This window comes from Hemibagrus wyckioides, linkage group LG18 (assembly GCF_019097595.1).
Source record: "Hemibagrus wyckioides isolate EC202008001 linkage group LG18, SWU_Hwy_1.0, whole genome shotgun sequence".
Taxonomy (NCBI): domain Eukaryota; kingdom Metazoa; phylum Chordata; class Actinopteri; order Siluriformes; family Bagridae; genus Hemibagrus; species Hemibagrus wyckioides.
Window position 1 is genome coordinate 22,727,874 of NC_080727.1, and position 15,369 is coordinate 22,743,242.

General features: G+C 39.1%; 2 protein-coding genes across 2 annotated transcripts; one reads left to right on the plus strand and one right to left on the minus strand.

Annotated features, from left to right (window-relative positions):
- The first annotated feature begins 557 nt into the window (after window positions 1-557).
- Window positions 558-4,892, plus strand: sdf2 (stromal cell-derived factor 2). The gene is made up of 3 exons (XM_058415525.1): window positions 558-863; window positions 1,772-1,968; window positions 2,447-4,892. Exons 1-3 carry the CDS (start codon window positions 689-691, stop codon window positions 2,741-2,743), a joined length of 669 nt encoding a protein of 222 aa, XP_058271508.1. The 5' UTR covers window positions 558-688; the 3' UTR covers window positions 2,744-4,892.
- Window positions 4,893-5,681: 789 nt separating this feature from the next.
- Window positions 5,682-12,324, minus strand: LOC131369095 (legumain-like). Its single transcript, XM_058415531.1, has 6 exons — window positions 12,171-12,324; window positions 8,898-8,988; window positions 8,674-8,806; window positions 8,098-8,268; window positions 7,942-8,009; window positions 5,682-6,322 (listed from the first exon to the last, which is right to left on the minus strand). The coding sequence occupies exons 3-6, from the start codon at window positions 8,800-8,802 to the stop codon at window positions 6,247-6,249; spliced, it is 444 nt and encodes a 147-aa protein (XP_058271514.1). The 5' UTR covers window positions 8,803-8,806; window positions 8,898-8,988; window positions 12,171-12,324; the 3' UTR covers window positions 5,682-6,246.
- Between the last annotated feature and the right edge of the window lie 3,045 nt (window positions 12,325-15,369).

Consider the following 15,369-nt stretch of genomic DNA (forward strand, 5'->3'; position numbering starts at 1 on the left):
TTTAAACATTATTAACAGCAGGGCGCTGATCCACATCAGTAAAGTAAAGGCGACATTGGTGCAGCCGCACTAGTGATGTGTCGTTCGCGAACGAGTAGAATCGACTCCCATCAGAGAGGAGCCGAATCTTCAGCCGCTCCTGCTCAGCTCTGCTGAGAATTCAAGCAGGCAGAGGCGGGACTTTATTTTGATGGGCACACCATGCGGCCAATCACATGCGAGGACAGACTAGGGTGATACTATTATGTGAAAGAAGGAAGAGGGGACGACGCTCGAAAGACAGCGAGTGTAGTGGTACATGCCAGGCGGGAGAGTTGGATTTAAGTGCAAGCGCGTCGGGAAAAAGTGAAAAAATAAACGAAAACCGATTGCAGTATTTGTAAAATGAAAATAAAAATGTGCTTAGCAACACACAAAACATTTATAATTGATAAATTAGACTAAATAGAAGGCTCCGAGTGACGCTACTAAATGAAGAGCCGTTTGAGAGCCGGCTCTTCTAAGGGAGCCGAGTCAAAAAAACCGAATCTTTAAAAAGAGCCGGCTCTACTTCCTATCACTAAGCAGCACGTCCTGCTCCAGACCGCAGGAAGGCAGCACGCGCTTCGTCGTTATGTCCCGGTGATGACGTTGCTCTCAGTCTGTCTGTCAGAAAGTCTAGTTTAAGACGTCTATAGAAGTTACAGCAATGGGGAAACGTATCGTCTCCGTTGTGCTTTTATGGCTTTCGTTTTTGTTGTCCTGTGTGTGTAGCTTCTCCTTTGGCTCGGAAGTACACTTTGTCACGTGCGGCTCGGTGGTGAAGCTGCTGAACGTTAAACACAACGTCAGGCTCCATTCTCATGATGTGCGCTACGGCTCCGGTGAGTGACCACCACTCTCCACAAGACTCTGGATTTGTCCACTGATTTAGGACACAGTGTGTTTTAAATGGTTGTTGGTGGTGGTTGTGATAACGTTTCTCATTTCTGAGTGGATTCATTTTTGAATGAAATAGTTCTCTGGAAATAGTTCCGGCTGCAAGACAAATCACCGCTGTGTATTAATGCGCCGTAATACCGGCTCCATCACAGAGAGGGTGATCTAATGCCCAAGTGAATAATAAATGAATAAGAAAACATGTCTGTTTTTTTAATAATAATATTGTTATTTTTGATATGGCATATTTCTCCCTGTAAGGAGTTTTGTGTGTCCACTGTTTCTGCATGTAATGGTCAGTATGACAAGAAAGACAGATTGCTCTGTCTGTTTGACAAGCTGTGTTATTTTTTAAGCGAGAAAAAATAAACAAGAGGCTGGTGAGGTTATAACTGCTTATAGCGATAACAGGAATCTTGTCATACACCAATCAGGCATAACATTATGACCACCTGCCTAATATTGTGTCAGTCCCCCCTTTTTGCTGACCTGTCATGCACTGCACTGCGTATTCTGACCCCTTTCTATCAGAACCAGCATTAACTTCATCAATTTGAGCAACAGTAGCTGTTGGATCGGATCACACGGGCCAGCCTTCTCTCCCCACGTACAGCAATGAGCCTTGACCACCCATGACCTGTCACCGGTTCACCACTGTTCCTTCCTTGGACCACTTTTGATAGATACTGACCACTGCAGACCGGGAACACCCCACAAGAGCTGCAGTTTTGGAGATGCTCTGATCCAGTGGTCTAGCCATCACAATTTGGCCCTTTTTGGTCAAACTCACTCAAATCCTTGTCCATTTTTCCTGCTTCTGACTTTCTGATTTTCTTGTTTGTGTGTGCCTCAGGTAGTGGCCAGCAGTCGGTGACTGGAGTGACCACAGTGGAAGACAGCAACAGTTACTGGAGCGTGCGTGGTACCAGTGGGGCAGGTTGTCATCGAGGAACTCCAGTCAGATGTGGCCAGAACATCAGGCTCACACACGTGAACACGGGACGAAATCTGCACAGCCACTACTTCGCATCTCCGCTGTCATCCAACCAGGTCTACAGACACCAGGCACCGCAGACATTTCACTGAAATCAAAAACTAATTCATAAAGACAGTCTCTGCCTCTTGGCTAGAAATGACATTAAATACAGTTGTTTTTTGATGTATAACATCGATATTGATGACATTTCTATCCAAAAGTACAGATATTATCCTCACCATAATCTCCTTTTTCCTCTTCCAGTCTTTTCCCTCAACTGGCCCAATTTAGTGTAAAACCCAGACCATATCAACCTAATAAGGCCGTCCACTTTTTAAAATAATGTCTATATTTCGATAAATCAAGTATATCAGAGTAAATGATATGATATCGTTGGCCCACAATTCATTCGACCTCTGCTTTGTCCAGTTTTACCAAATATTACGTAGCCAAATAACAATCATCAAGGAACTGTCTGAAGATTTGGGCAGGTATTTATGCTGAAAGAAAATAGTTTGCCTGAAACTTTAACCTGTTTCTTTGACCATTTAGGAAGTCAGTGCCTTTGGAGAGGATGGTGAAGGTGACCATCTGGATGAGTGGACTGTATTGTGTGAGGGTTCTGTATGGCAGCGTGACGAGTCGGTGCGTTTCCAGCACACTGCCACAGAAGCTCTGCTGTCCGTGACGGGCGAGCAGTACGGCAGGCCAATCCACGGCCAGAGAGAAGTGCACGCGATGACCAGCAGCAGCCAGCACAGTTACTGGAAAACCATGGAGGGCGTTTTCATGAAACCCAGTGAAACAGGACCTAAAGACTTCAGCAGTCCGACACACACCGAGTTCTGACTGCTTTCACTCCAGCATACAGCCGGTCTGATCGCACAGTGCGTTCTTCATGTTTGTTACGAAAATCCCAAACAATCCACACATTACATTGACTGGACAGTGATATGATGGGCAGAGAGACTTCATACTTCTTTAATTCACAAATATGATTTCATTACTTATTTAATGTCTCTAAATAAGGTGGAAATATAGATGGTTTATCAGCAGCTGTAATTAATGTTAGCACCTTGGAACTGGATACACACCTGAACATACACCGGTCAGGCATAACATTACGACCACTGCCAGGTGAAGTGAATAAGACTGATGATCTCCTCATCATGGCACCTGTTAGTGGGTGGGATATATTAGGCAGCAAGTGAACATTTTGTCCTCCAAGTTGATGTTAGAAGCAGGAAAAATGGACAAGTGTAAGGATTTGAGCGAGTTTGACCAAAAGGGCCAAATTGTGATGGCTAGACCACTGGATCAGAGCATCTCCAAAACTGCAGCTCTTGTGGGGTGTTCCCGGTCTGCAGTGGTCAGTATCTATCAAAAGTATCCTTTAAGTCCTGATTTAAAGGATCTGCTGCTAACCTCTTGGTGCCACAGCACACCTTCAGGGATCTAGTAGAGTCCATGCCTTGACGGTCATGACTGTTTTGGCAGCAAAAGGAGGATCGACACAATATTAGGCAGGTGGTCATAACATTATGTCTGATCGGTGTATCTGCCATGTATAGAGTCGAGTGCAAAAGTTTGCACACCCTTAAGGATAATACAATGACGTGACAGTCTGGGGAAAAGCTTTCACGCATCACTGCCAAAAATATATTTCACCAAAATGACCATTTCATTTGACATCATTTAATTCTTTGTAGATAACTAAACATCCAGAAACCATGTTTAGGGGATGCAAACCTTTTCCACACGACTCTATACTCTATATCTTCCCATGAACAACCTTTAGCATTTATTTCCTTCAAACTGGGTGCTAGATTTTATAAAGCAAACTATTATGAATATTTTTTTTATCTGAACATTACAGTGCAGCGGTCATTTTAATGTCAATACTGTGGGAAGTTGTTTTTTAGCCAGTATTCTCCAGGCTGTTGAAATGATAATATTTATACTTTTATTCAATGGGGTAGAAATTTGTCACTCGATCCAGTATTATAATGAGCCAGAAATGTAGTTAGCATTTCTTGGAGTTCATTGGTCACTTCTTATTGTTGGGTGAAATGCACTTTAAAGCCATGTGTGGAAGTGCTCTAACACTAAACCTGTTTCCAGTATGCACATAGCTAGGAAGTTTTAAAAGACTTAATGAAAGCATTTCAGCAGTCTTCCCATAATAAATAAATAAATGAATAAATAAATAAATTTCTTCATCATCCTGTCTCATAAAATGCAGAATGCTGACCGGTCAGAGATACACAAGATGAATTTGAATTCATATGTTAATTTTTTTCCACTCTCTTTGTTTAAAAGGAATGCATTACCCACATGACCGTTGACTAAGGAGCTATAATTTACAATCATGGTTATTAATCAGCTTCCTGTTCCAAGCTGTTACTCCAACCATGGACAAGTGTGTATATGTGAATATACAGCGGTCAGGCATAACATTATAACCACTGAGAGGTGAAGTGAATAAGACTGAGTATCTCCTCATCATGGCACCTGTTAGTGGGTGGGATATATTAGGCAGCAAGTCAACATTTTGTCCTCAAAGTTGATGTTAGAAGCAGGAAAAATGGACAAGCGTAAGGATTTGAGTGAGTTTGACCAAAAGGGCCAAATTGTGATGGCTAGACCACTGGATCAGAGCATCTCCAAAACTGCAGCTCTTGTGGGGTGTTCCCGGTCTGCAGTGGTCAGTATCTATCAGAAGTGTCCTTAAAGTCCTGACTTAAAGGGTCTGCTGCCAGATACCACAGCACCCCTTCGGGGATCTAGTGGAGTCCATAATGCCTCGACGGGTCAGGTCTGATTTGGAAGCAAAAGGGGGAGTGAAACAATATTAGGTAAGTGGTCATAATGTTATGCCTGATCAGTGTACGTGTGTCTTGTTCTGTAACATTTTGCTCCTAAGGATTTCCTCGGTAGTTATCCTCTGTGGAGTGAAAATTATTATAATAAACCTGTTTACATTTTGTTTAAAAAAAAACAAATTTACTTTACAGCAAAGCTTTCTTATACGATCAGTGTGCTAATAAACCACAAAAAACGATGACGAATACATTTTTAATGATGATTTTAGAACTTTTTAAACCCACCTTTAACAAGAGTGGCGTTAATTCTGGAGCGGACTGTATTAGGACACTGCTACTACATTTTGTAATGTTTATTTCCACATGGTGCAATAAAGACATGCTGATTTTAAGGGACTGGTTTAGAAATAAAGTCATCTTTGTATTAAAATGGTCTTTGATTATTTGTGGAAAAACCGTTGCAGCAATGTTACTTAAATCATAAGATAAGATACACTGTGTTGCCAAAGGTTTTGGGACACCCCTCCAAATGACTGTACACCAGCGACCAAAGCAAGGTCCATAAAGACATGGATGAGCGAGTTTGGTGTGGAGGAACTTGACTGGCCAGACCTTCTCGTCATCACAACATCAGTGCCTGACCTCACAAATGTGCTTCTAGAGGAATGGTCAAAAATTCCCATAAACCTTGTGGAAAGCCTTCCCAGAAGAGTTGCTGTTATAGCTGTAAAGGGCGGGACAACTCCATATTACATTCATGTGCATGGTGAAAAGATGGATGTCCCAAAACCTTTTGGCAATATAAGTGTAAGATAAAATAGAACTTTATTAATCCTGATGGGAATTCTTTTGACCTGTATTAATCTAGAAATAAGGCCAATCTTTGGTAAATGCACTCTACAAATACTTCATACACTGCAAAATGATGTGAAGAGGAAGGGCAGTAAATTAAAGTGCACTGAAAATTAAAATAATCTTTCTTTATTATGATTTATTTATTGAAATATTTCCAGTATTTTCTCTGAATTATGATCCACAGTAGCACAGCTGTATCTGTAATGCTCTACACTGCTAAATTTGCGTAATTGTGTCACATGACCATGAGTCATTAAAAAAGATTCGGATGATTCAAATGATTAAAGTAAATCAAAGTTAAAAATACAAACGTCAGAAGACCAACAAGAAGACAGAAGACTACAGGACATCTCGGATCATTAGGACGAGCATATAGCAAAAGGTCAGCGTGATCAGCCGGGGGTCTCCATCGCTCCATCAATCCAGACTTTCAAGCAAAAGCAGTGGTAAATAAAGTAATCAATCAGAAAAGCCCACTCAGTTCACAAGTAGTGATAAAATAATATGTATATAAGGGTAGTTATACTGAAATAGCAGTCTGGAAAATATATCTTTCTTTAGACTCTCTTGACCAATTTATTGATTCTTGGTGTAGCTATCTTCTATGTTCTCCCACTTCTCCATTTTTGCTCTCGGTATCCATTTCTTTCTCTTTTTTTGCCGTTTGTTTTCTTGTTACTGACCCATCGTGCTTTCCTTTTCCTTTTCGGCTCTCATGGCCGCACCCACTTCATCAATTGCATTTTTAATTCTGTCAAAAAGAAAGAAAACGAAGGGAAAAGAAAGCAGTGATAAAGAGACATGCGTGATGAAATGTTGTGACACACACTTTATTACCGACTTTGACCTTTCTCTATCTTTCCTTGGAATTCTTTTCATGACTCTAGACTAGCGGTTGCTATGTGCAATGCCCTGACATGACCTGCTTGAATATTCTGAGCACGGCAAAGACTCTGACATGGTCGTGTGTGTGTGTGTGTTCCTGTTGACAGCATATAATGGAATTCTAACTCATTACAGTGTAGAAGAGCAGAGATAAACGGCGAGTGTGGTGCGAGTGTGATTAGATTTTTTAATAAGAATCCTGGGATGGACACAGGACAGTCTGAATGATTACAGCAGCAGGTCTTAACAAAGCGACGCGGAATCGTTTTGTTTCTGCGCTCGTCCATGAGCCATGATTTTAATGGTAGCAGCAAGCGACACCTGGTAGTATCATAACTGACCCCTGAACACGGATATGCAAATGAGGTACAGTATTATGCAACAAATTCCTCAGAGCAATCCTATGGCATACGCTGGTGGTAGGACATGACCTCACTTCTTGTCCTTAATTCTGTAATTAGTTCCTATTTACTGTTGTAACTGGTTATATCTTATACCATATAACCTCTCATTAAATGTGTATTGAGACTCAGAAAGAAATAGTAGAGATTGTTGGTGTCTCTGGTGGGTGTACGTAGCTAGTCTGGTCAGTGTGATTATTCCGCTTTGCTAATCTGTTAAATCTGGTCAGTTCTGGTTCTGTGGAGGTTCATGTCCGCTGCTGAAAGGAGTACAGAAGAACTCTGTTGCATTTATGAGTGATGGTGAGTCAAATGAAAACCTTAGTCATGGACATGATCTTATTCAATGCAAGAAGGACAAAACAAAACAACAGATCAGAAAAATACAATAACAAAATCAGTCATTGTGTTTTCTGATTTGTTGTTTTGTTTTCTAATTTTTGTTTTCAAATATTTGTTATTTTGTTTTCGACATTTTTTTAAATTTTGTTTTCGATATTTCTTTTTATTTTGTTTTCGATTTTTTTTTATTTTGTTTTCGATATTTTTTTTATTTTGTTTTTTCCTGATTTTTGTTATTTTGTTTTTTTTCTGATTTTTTCCCCCTGGATTTTTATTTATTTATTAAATTATTTATTTATTTATTTATTATTATTTTTTGTTTTCTTTTTTTATTTAGTTTTCTAATTTTTTCATTTTGTTTTCAGATTTTTTTTATTATGTTTTCTTATTTTTTTTATTTTGTTTTCAGATTTTTTTTATTTTGTTTTCTTTTTTTTAATTTAGTTTTCTTTTTTTTCTTTTTTTTAAATTTTGTTATTTTGTTTTGGTATGTTTTTTTCATTTTCTGATTTTTGTTACTTTGTTTTCTGCTTTTTTTACTTTGTTTTCTGAATTTGTTTTTTTCGGGGATTTTTGTTATTTTATTTTGTACTTCTCGGCTACCGTACTTACCAGTTTCCTGTGTGGAAAAAAACCCTGATTAAATTCTAATGTAAGATATTTATTCGACTCACTCTGATACCTGCTAAAGTGACTAGTGAGTGTAATTGTATGTAAAACGTGTACGTCTGGAGGACATTACCGTTCCACTGACACTTTCTTGTCGAGCAGGTTAGCGAAGAGGTACAGATGGTCCATGCTGGACTGGTACTGAAAAGTCAACAGACGCAGTTTCAGGCGAAACACCGCGGTGACATTATGCACTTCTACACTCATAGCAAGAACGTGAGATTTCCACCTTTGCCTCGTGCCAGTCGAAGCACTTCTCTCTGTAGTGCTCGACAACCTCCTTATACTCCCTGCTCGCATAGGCTTGGCTTCTCCCATGTAAGATCTCCTGCATAGCTTCGTCAGAGTCTGTGCACTTTTCCACAACTTGCTTCATAGATTTTATGACCATCTCTCTGCCCTAAGGAAAGAAATATCCCCAAAAACCAGTATTAGAATAAAAAAGTAAAATGGGAAGAACCAGAACTCTTAAGAACTGACTGATGATGATGATGATGATGACTATTTCTATAGTAACAACTTATACTTAGAGGCTTCTCTGGTGGCTGCACCACATACATGGACTAAACATATTTAATTGTTCATATGGTGAAGTTTTTTTTAGGGAGAAGTCTCCAGTGTCAGTGCTAACAGTTTGAGGTAAAACTATTCCTCCAAGTTTCCACATATGGAAATTCCTCAGGTTTGCAGGTGAGATCATTTTTTTATTGTTATATCTGTCGTGAGTGAACAAAATATTTCACCTTCACATGACTGTATATGGATTAGAGTATTTAAGAATGATTAGCAGTGATAACACGGTTACCTGATGGAGCTCAAACATTTGCTTCTCAAATTGCTCTTTCTCCTCGGGGGTTTTTGCAGACTGTATCTTCTTCTGTAAAATCATCATTGCCACATCTTTGTTTGCCACGACGTCTTGAACCTCCATCATTCGTCTGAGAAGTGAATCAGAGAAGAGACGTCACTCTGTCTTCACTTTTTACAGCCACTTTTTTATTACTGAATTATTATTCAGACTATAGTTACCTGAGTGTATGTTTTTCCTTGCAGCAGTAAGCTCTTGACAGTGTTGCGTGGATACAAAGCTGATAGAATAGTCACAGGGCCATGCTGCAGGCTGTGAAAACACAACACACGCACATTACTGTTTGATTGGAATGGCGTGTAATGCATGCTATGCTAAAAAAATAAAAAAATAAATAAATAAATAAATAAATAAATATATACATATATATACATATATATACACATATATATACACTATATTGCCAAAAGTATTCGCTCACCCATCCAAATAATCAGAATCAGGTGTTCCAATCACTTCCATGGCCACAGGTGTATAAAATCAAGCACCTAGGCATGCAGACTGTTTTTACAAACATTTGTGAAAGAATGGGTCGCTCTCAGGAGCTCAGTGAATTCCAGCGTGGAACTGTGATAGGATGCCACCTGTGCAACAAATCCAGTCGTGAAATTTCCTCGCTCCTAAATATTCCACAGTCAACTGTCAGCTGTATTATAAGAACGTGGAAGTGTTTGGGAACGACAGCAACTCAGCCACGAAGTGGTAGACCACGTAAACTGACGGAGCGGGGTCAGCGGATGCTGAGGCGCATAGTGCGAAGAGGTCGCCAACTTTCTGCAGAGTCAATCGCTACAGACCTCCAAACTTCATGTGGCCTTCAGATTAGCTCAAGAACAGTGCGCAGAGAGCTTCATGGAATGGGTTTCCATGGCCGAGCAGCTGCATCCAAGCCATACATCACCAAGTGCAATGCAAAGCGTCGGATGCAGTGGTGTAAAGCACGCCGCCACTGGACTCTAGAGCAGTGGAGACGCGTTCTCTGGAGTGACGAATCGCGCTTCTCCATCTGGCAATCTGAATTAGAATGAATGAATTAGAGCAGAGACTGAGAGCCAGGCCTTCTCGTCCAACATCAGTGTGTGACCTCACAAATGCGCTTCTGGAAGAATGGTCATTATATATATATATATATATATATATATACACTATATTGCCAAAAGTATTCGCTCACCTGCCTTGACTCTCATATGAACTTAAGTGACATCCCATTCCTAATCCATAGGGTTCAATATGACGTCGGTCCACCCTTTGCAGCTATAACAGCTTCAACTCTTCTGGGAAGGCTGTCCACAAGGTTTAGGAGTGTGTTTATGGGAATTTTTGACCATTCTTCCAGAAGCGCATTTGTGAGGTCACACACTGATGTTGGATGAGAAGGCCTGGCTCTCAGTCTCCGCTCTAATTCATCCCAAAGGTGTTCTATCGGGTTGAGGTCAGGACTCTGTGCAGGCCAGTCAAGTTCATCCACACCAAACTCACTCATCCATGTCTTTATGGACCTTGCTTTGGTCACTGGTGCACAGTCATGTTGGAAGAGGAAGGGGCCAGCTCCAAACTGTTCCCACAAAGTTGGGAGCATGGAATTGTCCAAAATGTCTTGGTATGCTGAAGCATTCAGAGTTCCTTTCACTGGAACTAAGGGGCCAAGCCCAGCTCCTGAAAAACAACCCCACACCATAATCCCCCCTCCACCAAACTTTACACTTGGCACAATGCAGTCAGACAAGTACCGTTCTCCTGGCAACCGCCAAACCCAGACTCGTCCATCAGATTGCCAGATGGAGAAGCGTGCCAGATGGAGAAGCGTTCTTTCACAAATGTTTGTAAAAACAGTCTGCATGCCTAGGTGCTTGATTTTATACACCTGTGGCCATGGAAGTGATTGGAACACCTGATTCTGATTATTTGGATGGGTGAGTGAATACTTTTGGCAATATAGTGTAGATCCTCGTCTGTTGGATCGGATCACACGGACCAGCCTTCTCTCCCCACGTGCATCAATGAGCCTTGACCACCCATGACCCTGTCTCTGGTTCACCACAAAGCACTTTTAATAGATACTGACCACTGCAGACCGGGAACACCCCACAAGAGCTGCAGTTTTTGAGATGCTCTGATCCAGTGGTCTAGCCATCACAATTTGGCCCTTTTGGTCAAAATCGCTCAAATCCTTACACTTGTCCATTTTTCCTGCTTCTAACATAACTGGTGCCATGATGAGGAGATCATCAGTCTTATTCACTTCACTTGGTAGGGGTAATAATGTTATGCCTGAATATTCTGTTGTTGTTATAATAAGATTTGAGCATGCATTATGTAACAATAAATGTGTTAATAAGTTTAACTGCGTTTCAGAAAAAAATATTTTGAATGATGGTGTATTCATTGGCTTTTCAGCTGTATTTAAAACACAACCCTTGGCAAGTCTGAATAGAAATCAGAACAAAGCTCAGGAAGGTTTTTTGGCAAATCAGCAGCACCAAGGCGTGACGACAAAAACACGCCAAATTCTGAGGAAAAGGTGTGATTTCAACATAAGCAGAAGTTGGTCAGATGAATAGCAAACTGCAAGATTTGAGGAAATCTAAATACTCTAAATGGACAAAAGTTTGCGGACCCAATCTGTTAGGACAAAACTGAAAGTGAAGTTCTGTACAGGATTTATTTGTAGGCTGTACCATTAGAAAAACTTTAACTGATACTAACAGGCCAAAATGTTTTCCCATATGATACTGTGCACAAAACAAGGTCCATAAAGAACTTTTTGCCAAAGCTGACAAACTCAAGCTCTTGCAGTTGATTAATGATACACAGATTCCATGAAATACTGGTATAGATATTAAAAAAAATTCCAAAATACTGTCCTATATTTTTAATCTAATTGCTGTCTTTGTGCTTCGGGTTGCCCAATTTAATCTTGATCTCAGGTTACTGTCTGTGTACAGTGTTCTCCTTTTTAGATAACGAGAAGGTGATTTTAACCATGCAGATCTGGCAACCCTGCACAGAACCGACATGGCGATGTTACGGATCTTCGGTGGTTGTTTTTTTATTTTTAATTTTTATTAAAAATGATTATAAATAACAAAAAAGATTGTAAATAAAATAAAATAAAATACAAAGAAAAAAATCTTACGCTAGATGAGACGACGACGCGAGGTGGATGAGGTCATCCCGCACTTAACAAACATTACACTATAATAATAATAATAATAATAATTATAAACTATATATAATTTATAGGCTATAGTTTATCCTTTTTTAAAGAAGTTCTGCGGTCTCGGAGGAATAAAGCTACAGCATGGACAAGCAGACTGGACACGCAGACTGGACACGCCGCTGTCTGTTACTTCCTTGTTTACAGCGTTAACTCGTTTTAATTCAACCTTTACATATACCCCCCGGCAAAACAGACCAAAATATAAATATATAACCTTTTAATGTTCCGCGGTCTTTCTCTCCAATAGTCCCAGAGATCCCAGTGCTGCGTTTTTCGTTGGAACTGAAACGGAAAGTGAGCTTTCGTCCAATCAGAGAACGGAAGACTAGTGATGGGAAGTTCGGATCATTTTACTGATTCGGTTCTTTGAATCTCGTTCAGCAAAATGAACGAATCTTTTTTCGAGTCACTTCGTTCATTTCGTTCACTCCAGCAGAATGTAATTAAAATGTTCCATGTTAATTCCCTAACACATCTACTCACGCACATATGGATCACATTTCGAATAAGAAAGAACTGTCATATTATAAGTAATAGCTTACCTGTGTCTTGAGGCTATGCAGTCTGTTACTTCATCACCTCACCTCCGGATTTTTTGGGTCGAATTCGTTCGTTCTTTTGTCACGTAACATCCTAAACCAGAGCTTCCCAAACTTCAGAGGGGTAAGGCCCCCCAAATACATAGCAAAAGCTCCACGACCCCCCCCCCACCTCTTTGTTTAAAAAATACAGTATACTGATTAATAGTATAAAGATATATTTGTACATATATTCGTATATTAGATATATTTAATAAAGCAGATTGTCTCTTTGCACAAAATTATCAACATTTATTAACCAGTTTGTAAGAATTTCATATGAATTATGAGAACTACCATAAAATGTAATATTTTTATATGCTGGTGAAAATAAGATGATGTAAACATTCTTTACAAATATATTTAAATCCTTAACACTACATACCGTCTGCATACTATTTACAATTATATTGAATCAAAGTGTGTAACAGAAGCTTTTATATTCTATTCTAATATGTTTTAATTATTTTAATATTATGTTTTAGCCTAGCTACGGCCCCCCTGCAATACCGCTACGGCCCACCAGGGGGCCGCGGCCCACAGTTTGGGAAGCACTGTCCTAAACTAAGCTATACCATGCCGTCTCCTGTATACCCAACAGAATGATTCATCTCCCGCGCCTTCGGTTCGAGTCATTTCGTTCATCACGTGACAGCCCCGTATGGCGACGCAGTCTGAGCCGGAAACAGAAAAGATTCGTTTATATAACAAGTCTTTGGATTCATGTTGTTCGTTCCTGTAATGTGACTGCTTCCCGTCTCAGTATCTTATGACAAATACAATATTACATTAGTATTATTGACTTTATAAGGTATTAAATTATAAAACTATAAGATATAAAATTATCAAAATATTTGTGCAATAAACATTTTCTAAAAAATAATAATTCTGTCAGTCTCCTTTATTATTGCTTAATGTTTCTTGAGGATATGTGTGGTGTGTGAGTTTTAAAAAAAATAAATAAATAAATAAAATAAATAAATCCACATTTTACTTGGAAATGCTAATTTGCCTGTTCTGTCTTTATCTGTAAACAAAGACTACTTATTAAAATAAACTAAACCTGCAAACACAAAGTACCTATTGTTGTTTATTTTGCCACCAATTGTGCATTTGCTGGTATAATACTGATAACTCATAAATGACACAGGGGCATAACATAAAAGCAAATAACACTATTAATGTGAATAATTAATATTAGTTTCATACATTAAGGTTATGTTTAGGTCAGATTCTATATTATTAAATAACTGCATATGGATTAAAAACAAAACTCAGATTTATGCATGAATTTATACATTTCTGTTTTCTACACTGCAGGGTTAGCTGATGTTTATTCAGATAAATAATACAAAGAATAAATCAACAGTAAGTTAATAAATAAAATAAAAAGTAAGTAGATAAATAAGAAAGAAAGAAAGAAAGAAAGAATGATTTTCCCTAATGAAGTTTAAAGCATTAACCAACTCTTTATTAAAACGTTCAGTGTTATGGAAAAGAACCATAATGACAGATAGTCACACATTTATAGTCTGTAGGAAATAAAAAGCTATAATGCATCACGCAACAGTAAGAGTAAAAAAACTGTAAGGATGTTTGAGAATGAACTCATTTCTGTATCCAATAAAGCGGTCATGTCACGGTACAAACCCGAAGACTCGAAAAGTGAACGAATCTTTTCTGTTTCCGGCTCAGACTGCATTGCCTTAGCTGTCACGTGATGAACGAATGACTCGAACCCGAGGACTCGAAAGGTGAACGAATCTTTTCTGTTTACTGAGCTTATGCGATGTTGCGCATGCGCAGTCAACACAAAATGAACGATTCACTCCCCGAGATGACTCGATGTTCTCGAGTCATGGGAAAGACTCGTTCAGAATGAACCCTCTTTGTTTACAGTGCTCCCGTTTTGCACGTTGTGCTGTATAACATATACAGAGTGGACACTGGTCAGTGCTATTTTGTGTATTTGTCCTGTACATTTTTTGTTTTGTATTGTCCTTTTGTCTTGCACTAGGTTGCACACGATGCACTTTGTGTGGCTAGGACAACTAACTTACTTTCAGTCCTTAGCTCTATGTTGTTGTTATGTAGCTCTGTGTTATAGCTCTATGTTGTTGTTATGTAGCTCTATGTTGTAGCTCTATGTTTTTATGTAGCTCTATGTTGTAGCTCTATGTTGTTGTTATGTAGCTCTATGTTGTAGCTCTATGTTTTTATGTAGCTCTATGTTGTAGCTCTATGTTGTTGTTATGTAGCTCTATGTTGTAGCTCTATGTTTTTATGTAGCTCTATGTTGTAGCTCTATGTTGTTGTTATGTAGCTCTATGTTGTAGCTCTATGTTTTTATGTAGCTCTATGTTGTAGCTCTATGTTGTTGTTATGTAGCTCTATGTTGTAGCTCTATGTTTTTATGTAGCTCTATGTTGTAGCTCTATGTTGTTGTTATGTAGCTCTATGTTGTAGCTCTATGTTTTTATGTAGCTCTATGTTGTAGCTCTATGTTGTTGTTATGTAGCTCTATGTCGTAGCTCTATGTTGTTGTTATGTAGCTCTATGTTGTAGCTCTATGTTGTTGTTATGTAGCTCTATGTTGTAGCTCTGCTGTTGTTATGTAGCTCTATGTTGTAGCTCTATGTTGTTGTTATGTAGCTCTATGTTGTAGCTCTATGTTGTTGTTATGTAGCTCTATGTTATAGCTCTATGTTTTTATGTAGCTCTATGTTGTAGCTCTATGTTGTTGTTATGTAGCTCTATGTTGCAGCTCTATGTTTTTATGTAGCTCTATGTTGTAGCCCTATGTTGTTTTACGTAGCTCTTTGTTGTAGCTCTATG